A 7,263-nucleotide genomic window follows, 5' to 3' on the forward strand; every position below is an offset into this window, starting at 1 on the left:
TATATATATATATATATATATATATACATATATATATATATATATTATATATATGTGTACCCGTTAATAAGCTATAAGCTATATATATATGCGCCTGCAGACATCCTATGCTTTAGTACACCTGTAATCGAGCAAAATTATGTAAAATATAATATATATATTTATACAATAATCTATATATAACTAATACATATACAATAATATGCGAATATGTTTCAATTGGGCGGTGAACGCTCTGCATATAAAATGCAGACACTCGAAGCCCTATTACAAACAACAACAAACCAAACTCAAAAAAGAAAAACCATGCAGCAGCAGCAGCAGCTGCTGCTGCAGCAGCAGCTGCTGCTGCTGCTGTTTCTGCTGCAATCAAGTCGGCAGGTAAGTAGCAGCAGCACCAGCTGTTGCGGGAGTTGCTGCAGCAGCTGCTGCTGCAACAGCACCTGCAGCACCACCATCAGCACCTGCAGCAGCTATCGCTGCTGCTTCTTCTTCTGCTGCTGCTGCTGCTGCTGCAATAAGGATTAATCGCTTATTAGAATGGCTTCATGTTCCTGTTGTATTTTTTTTGTTTTATTTTTTACTGAGGAGAGAGCGAAGAAAGTAGTTATGGTGGTTTGTGTACAGCCTAATGACTTTCTTTTATTTGTTAGAGTTGTTGTTGCTGTTTGCTGCTGCTCTTCTTGCTGCGCATTATCAATATAAATAAATGCAGCAGAATCTCTGGCTTTTCCTTCTCTCTTATCTAATTCTTGCGGTGTACGTACACCGCGCAGGGGCACCTGCAAAGTGAAGAAAATATATTTAGTATTTTCTATTAAATATTTCATATTTTTAATACTTATTATTATTTTAATTAATAATAATTATTATTAATTATTATTATTATATTAATTTTTTATTTTTAATTTGTAAGGAATATTATATTTCTATTAGTCATTATACAAAGATATTATATTTTCATTGTTCGTTATCGAGCATATAATATATATATATATATTATATATATTATATAATATTATATATTATATATATAATTTCTTCTTTCTTAATTATATAAAAGGGCTATTATTATTTATCGTTTAAAATATATTATACTTTTATTATTAATGATGAAAGCATATTTTATATTTAATGTTTACTATTTAAAAGATGTCATCTTAGGTTATAAATGATATAAAGATATTATATATATATATATATATTTATTTATATATAAATATATATATGTATATATTTAAAGATATATTTCTATCATTAATAGAATAAGCAAATAATATATTTATTATTTATTATATTTCTATTATTAATAATGAGAACAAATTATATATTTATTATTTATAATTTAAAATATATTAGTTTAAATTAATTGCCTCACTAAGACATTGAAAAATCGGTGAAGACGGTTGTATGCCTCTTCTCCTGGGCCTGCTACTGTGGGAATCTGCAGCAGCACAAACCCTAAACCCTAAACCCTAAACCCTAAACCCTAAATAAACCCTAAGCAAGCCCTAAATAAACCCTAATCGCTTATTTCAATGTTGCGATGATGTGCTGCCTACGTCGGCGTTCTACTAACTGTTGGGTTCTTCTGCCTAGGGTTTAGGGTTTAGGGTTTAGGGTTTGGGGGCAGGGATAATACCACTTCTTTGGGTCTCAACGCCTGCACAAACTTAATAAGTTCTTCAGCACTTGAGTGCTCGCTATAGGGCAAGAAATGAATGCTGCACTTCTCCTCTCGGCTGTAGCACCGACAACAACACATCCTAAACCCCAAACCCTAAACCCTAAATAAACCCTAAATAAACCTTGCATAGAACACTGCTTCTTGAGCCTTAGCGCGTAGGGCTTAGGGCTAAGGGTTTAGGGTTTAGGGTTTAGGGTTTAGGGTTTAGGGTTTAGGACCAGGTATGGAGGAGCAGGAACCTCCTTCCTCTTTTTGTGTATTTGCATTTAAAAAGGTTTACCCAAGCAGACAGCTTTTTGTATATCTTCATTAAAAAATATATGCATTTATATATTTTTAATTATATTATTATACATATACGCATCATATCTATACGTCTTTTATTTATAATATATATATATATATATATATATATATATATAAACATTTTAAAAAGAAAAGAGGTAAACGTTAGTGCTACACGCTAAACCCCAATCGAACCCCAAATCCGGAGGCCTAAACCCTAAACCCTAAACCCTAAACAAATGACCTACACAAACCGCTTCTTCGAACCAGCAGCCCATCCCGTCCCTACGAAGGCTGCGAAGAGCACAAACCCCAAACCCTGAACCCTAAACCCTAAACCCTAAAGCCCAACCCTAAACGACAAAACCCGCAACCTAGACACTAAAACCCTAAACCCTACACCCAAGCAGCGAGACTGCATGCGGGGGCTTTCAGCCCTACTACCCAGCCACTGCAGCACCCCCGCAACTCAAGCCCTAAACCCTAAACCCTGAACCCCAAACCCTAAACCCTAAACCCTAAACCCTGGCTGTAGGCAATCCTACAAGGAAGGCCTCAAGAGACCTCGACTGCAACCTGTATCAAAGTTGCAACCATTCGCAAGGGTCAGGGTTTAGGGTTTAGGGTTTAGGGATCTCAGCACCTCTGGCGAGAACTCCAAACATTTAAAAACCCTTCTTCGTTGAGGCGCCACGTAAATGCGCAGATGGCAGGCGCGAGCCAAATGCAAAGCAATGCGCTCCTTTCCTTCACACAAACCCTAAACCCTAAACCCTAAACCCTAAACCCTCCATCCTAGATAAGAGCTGCCAGTTGGGGGGGTGGGCCCAGGAAGCGCAAGTCGCGGGAGGGCCCGAAGCAACAACGGCTGCAATACTGCTACACGCATCAAACCCTAAACCCTAAACCCTAAACCCTAAAAGCCTAAACCCTAAAATCCTAAACCCTTAGTTGCGGGCTCACCGATGGTGTAAGTGCCAACGAGGAAGCGAATATTGTTTTTACCCCCTGCCTCTTCTAGAGCCTGAAGATGCAACAGAAGATGTTGTCGCGAGGGTTTAGGGTTTAGGGTGTATACTGACTCACCAACCCCCAACCCCTAAAACCCCAAACCCTAAACCCTACCTGTGTTGCGATTTGCGCAGCAGTTGAGAGGACCTCTTGTTGAGGAGGAAAAGAGGTTTTTACTTCTGCATATGTTGTATCCATGTACATCTTATCTAGCTGGTGCTGGGATGGAGAAGAATTAGGGTTTAGGGTTTGGGGGGTTGCATCCGGCAAGGGTTTAGGGTTTAGGGTTTGCACCATCGAAGGACAGTAGCGGAAATCCCCGCAGTGCAGTGCGCGGCCAACGCCCGGACCCTCAAACAAAAACATCACAGCCCCTAGACCATGCAAACACGCAAACCCTAAACCCTAAACCCTAAACCCTAAACCCTAAACTCTTAGGTGTGAACACCCATTCTGCTCCGGTGGCTGTAGCCGCGTTAGGCTTTAGGGTTTAGGGTTATGGGGAACCACGCAAGCACGCAAACCCTAAACCCTAAACCCTAAACCCTAAACCCTAAACTCTTAGGTGTGAACACCTATTCTGCTCCGGTGGCTGTAGCCGCGTTAGGCTTTAGGGTTTAGGGTTATGGGGTTTACTAATACCTAGGGTTTGCAGTATATGTACGTTTAGGGTTCATGGCGTGCATAGGATTAGGGTTTAGGGTTTAAGGGTTCTACACGTCCCTTGCGATTAGGGTTTGGGGTTTTGAATTTGCAGGCTCAATGGTTTGCACCGATATGAGTCAACATAAGGGTCTAGGGTTTAGGGTTTACCAGGGCAGTGGTTTGCATCGATAAGACTCAAGATTAGGGTTTAGGGTTTAGGGTTTAGGGTTTACCAGGGCAGTGGTTTGCATCAATAAGAGTCACGAAGACGCCCCGCACTTTCACTGGCTGCCCCATGGGCAGCCGCATTACTAGGTGGGGGGGAACCCCTAAAATCCTCTCAATTAGGTTTCCTATAAATGCAAACCCTAAACCCTAAACCCTAAACCCTAACCCCTAACCCCTAACCCCTAAACCCTGAGCATTAGTTGCAGAGGCTAGCCCTCACGAAGGAGCAGCAGGCAACATTCTGCTCCTCCGAATCTCTCATTCCAAGTCTTAAACCCTAAACCCTAAACCCTAAACCCTAAACCCCAGTTTACCTGTAACACTTGAACACCATATGGGGCCTCTGTTCCATTTCCTCCCCAAGCCTGCATAATGATCTGAATGAAAGTGCGACAGAAAGAAAACAAAATCTTCATCATTTGAGGGGCCCCTAGAAGAGGGGGGCCCCTCTGAAATAGGAGTACTTCCGTTGGGGGCCCCCCTATTGAGAAGCGCCTTAGAACAAATACCCGTATCACCTGGGGGCCCCTGTGGCTGGGGAGGGGCCCCCTCACCATGGGGCCCCTCGAGTACGTTAGGGGGCCCCATGGGGCACTGGGGCCCCTCTTCTAGCTTTGGGAGCCCCCTGAGGCCTTTGGGCCCCTCTTGTACGTTAGGGGGCCCCTCAGGGTGGGGCTCCTCTTCTAGCTTAGCTGGCCCCCTGGGGCCCTGGGGCCCCTCTTCTGGGTTAGGAGGCCCCCCAGGGTTGGCCCCCTCTTCTAGCTTAGGGGGCCCCCCAAGGTGGGGCCTCTCTTCTATCTTAGAAGGCCCCCCAGGGTGGGGCCCCTCTTCTAGCTTAGGGGGCCCCCTGGGGCGCTGGGGCCCCCTGTGCAGTTTAGGGGGCCCCGATGGGGCCCCCTTTTTAAGGGTTTTTCTTTTGGGGATATTGCGGAAGAGATCAACGAGGAAGGGGGGGTCAGTGCCGACCACCAGGTGGCCCCTAAGGGGATTCATTATATACAGCAGTTGCATGCAGATAAACAGCAGCAGATTGGGGGGGGCCCCCAGGGGCCCCCATCACTGAGAGGCTAATAATAACTGCAGCAAAGGAGAAGAGACGAAGCTGGAGATCAAAGCTGAGAGAAAAGAGGTTGGGGATTTGGGGGGTTGGATGAGGGTTTAGGGTTTGTGATTGAGGGTTTAGGGTTTGCTGTTGAAAATAAACAATAAACAGCTGGGGGTACGAGGTGTTGTTGAGGTGTATGCGCAGCTTATTGTCTTTAATGAATAATGACAGTATCTGCTGAAGCCATTTAAAATGCCAATCAAATTATACATCAACAGGAGGACTCTAAATATCTCATTCTGTATCCAAGGGCCCCAGGGGGCCCCCATGTGTAGCTGGGGGGGCCCCCAGCCTGCAACGAACCAGTGGAGTATATAAGTAGATAATGAATATATCAAAAGTGCTGCTTTCGTTGTTTTTATCTTCAACAGATTAATTCCAAGGTGTGTGTACACCTCATATTAACAAGTGAACAAACACAGAGGCAATTAATTATGAATGGCTGCAGACAGATCTTTTCAACAAATGCAACGAAGGAAAACAAATGAACAAACACAGAGGCAATTAATTATGAATGGCTGCAGACAGATCTTTTTAACAAATGCAACGAAGGAAACCTTTGCCTGCCTATCTGTCACTGAAGGTTTAAACCCTATTGTTCTTATTATTATTATTAATATTATCGTTTTTGTTATTATTATTATTGTTATATTTGTTGTTATTGTTATTGTTATTGTTACCATTATTATTATTGCTGTTGCGGTTGTGGTTGTTGCTGTTGTGGTTCTTCTTCTACTTCTTCGTCTTCGCCTTCTCCTTCCTCTTGTTTTCGTTGTTTTTGTTTTTGTTGTTTATCTCCACTTCTACATTTCTTTTCCCTTTTATTTTCTCTTTTTCTCTCTTACTCTGATACCGGCCTCGGTTGCACGCCGCCCAAGCGCAGAAACTCGCACTGGGGGAAAACATTGAATTTTATCTTCAGTAATAAATATAACCTGAGTTATTTCGAAGCATTCTCTTTAAATACTTTAAAATAATAAACAATATAATAAGCGGGGAAGCAATTCATGAGATCATCTGCGGATACCTCCCACTGCAGGAGAGGATCTGTGCTGCTCCTTAGGCAAGTTTTTAGCCTTTTTTTCTTGAGTTTCGGAGGGTTCTGCACTTAATTTATATATTCATTCATTTATGTAAATGCTCAGTTTGCAGGGCGTATATAGATAGGGCTTTTCTATTAGTTCTTTTTCAGGTGTATGCGCAGGTCTATCGCTGTGCGATGCATGGTATGCAGCATATTTTTGATATTTCCCTCATTTTTTAAATATATATTCATTGCTTTCCGCAACAGAAAGGTTTTCTTCCTTCAATCTGAAAGTACGGGACAAATAATAATGAAATTCCTTCTTTTGCCCCTTCTCTCGTTTCTGTTTCTTCTTCTTTCTTCACCAGGCTACACTTTCTTGCAAAATTCAAATCTCCTTGAACCCTGGCACCCTTTGCTTGAAAAAGATTCATATTCTTTGGGTTTTTATCAACGAAAACAGAAAACAGAAGAAAAAACAGGAAAAAAAGATAAAAAAATATCTGCAGGTTTCAGCAGTTTCGTGCAAGTCGGGAGCACCGTGTTGGTAATCAGTTATTTGAAATCTGCATTTTTTTTCAGTTATTCAAATACAAATAAAAACTTTTTGTTTTTCCTTTTCCCTTCAGGCCCCAATGAATGACAGCGTTTGCGCGTGCAGAATCATAGGTGAGACAAAAGCAGCTAGGAGGCCTCTAAAAGATATGAATATATATTTAGAGAAACCCACATGGAAGTCTAAGGGATATTTATTTAGTATATGAATGGAATATACATTGAAGAATAAATACCGAATGGATGTCTAAGTAGTATTTATTAATTTATTATTTTATAAATGCCGTTTGGAGACGTAAATGGCACTTAGTTAAAATATTAGTGGTATATATTCAAAAAATATCATTTAGAGGCTTAAATGGTATTTACATAACTTTTATAAATGGTACATGTCGAAAAAAATACCATTTGGAGGCCTAACTGGGCTTTAGTATAATATCTATATTTAGTATAATATCTATATATAGGGTATATATCGAAAAAATATCATTTTAGAAGCCTAAGTGGTATTTATAGAATGTATAAATGGTATATATTAAATAAATACCGTTTAGAGGCCTAAATTGTTTTTAATATAATATATACAATATATATATTATATATATATATAAAGGCATTCATTTAATATTGAATACCCCTCAGAAGAAAACCCGCAAACTACAGAAGAATTTGCAATTGGAGCTGCAGCGGCGCCCCCGACAGCGAAAGCTATTAGTGGAGGCC

At 41.0% G+C, this 7,263-nt stretch overlaps 1 protein-coding gene across 1 annotated transcript; it reads right to left on the reverse strand.

Moving 5' to 3' along the window:
• Nucleotides 1-1,360: 1,360 nt before the first annotated feature.
• On the reverse strand, nt 1,361-4,227 carry EAH_00055700 (DNA cross-link repair protein, putative; the record flags this gene model as incomplete). Its single annotated transcript, XM_013393852.1, has 8 exons — nt 1,361-1,444; nt 1,643-1,742; nt 2,221-2,291; nt 2,616-2,719; nt 2,936-2,996; nt 3,278-3,357; nt 3,862-3,981; nt 4,188-4,227. The coding sequence occupies 8 exons, from the start codon at nt 4,225-4,227 to the stop codon at nt 1,361-1,363; spliced, it is 660 nt and encodes a 219-aa protein (XP_013249306.1).
• Nucleotides 4,228-7,263: the final 3,036 nt, after the last annotated feature.

This window comes from Eimeria acervulina, genomic scaffold (genome assembly GCF_000499425.1).
Source record: "Eimeria acervulina Houghton genomic scaffold, Eah_scaff1115, whole genome shotgun sequence".
NCBI classification, from domain to species: domain Eukaryota; phylum Apicomplexa; class Conoidasida; order Eucoccidiorida; family Eimeriidae; genus Eimeria; species Eimeria acervulina.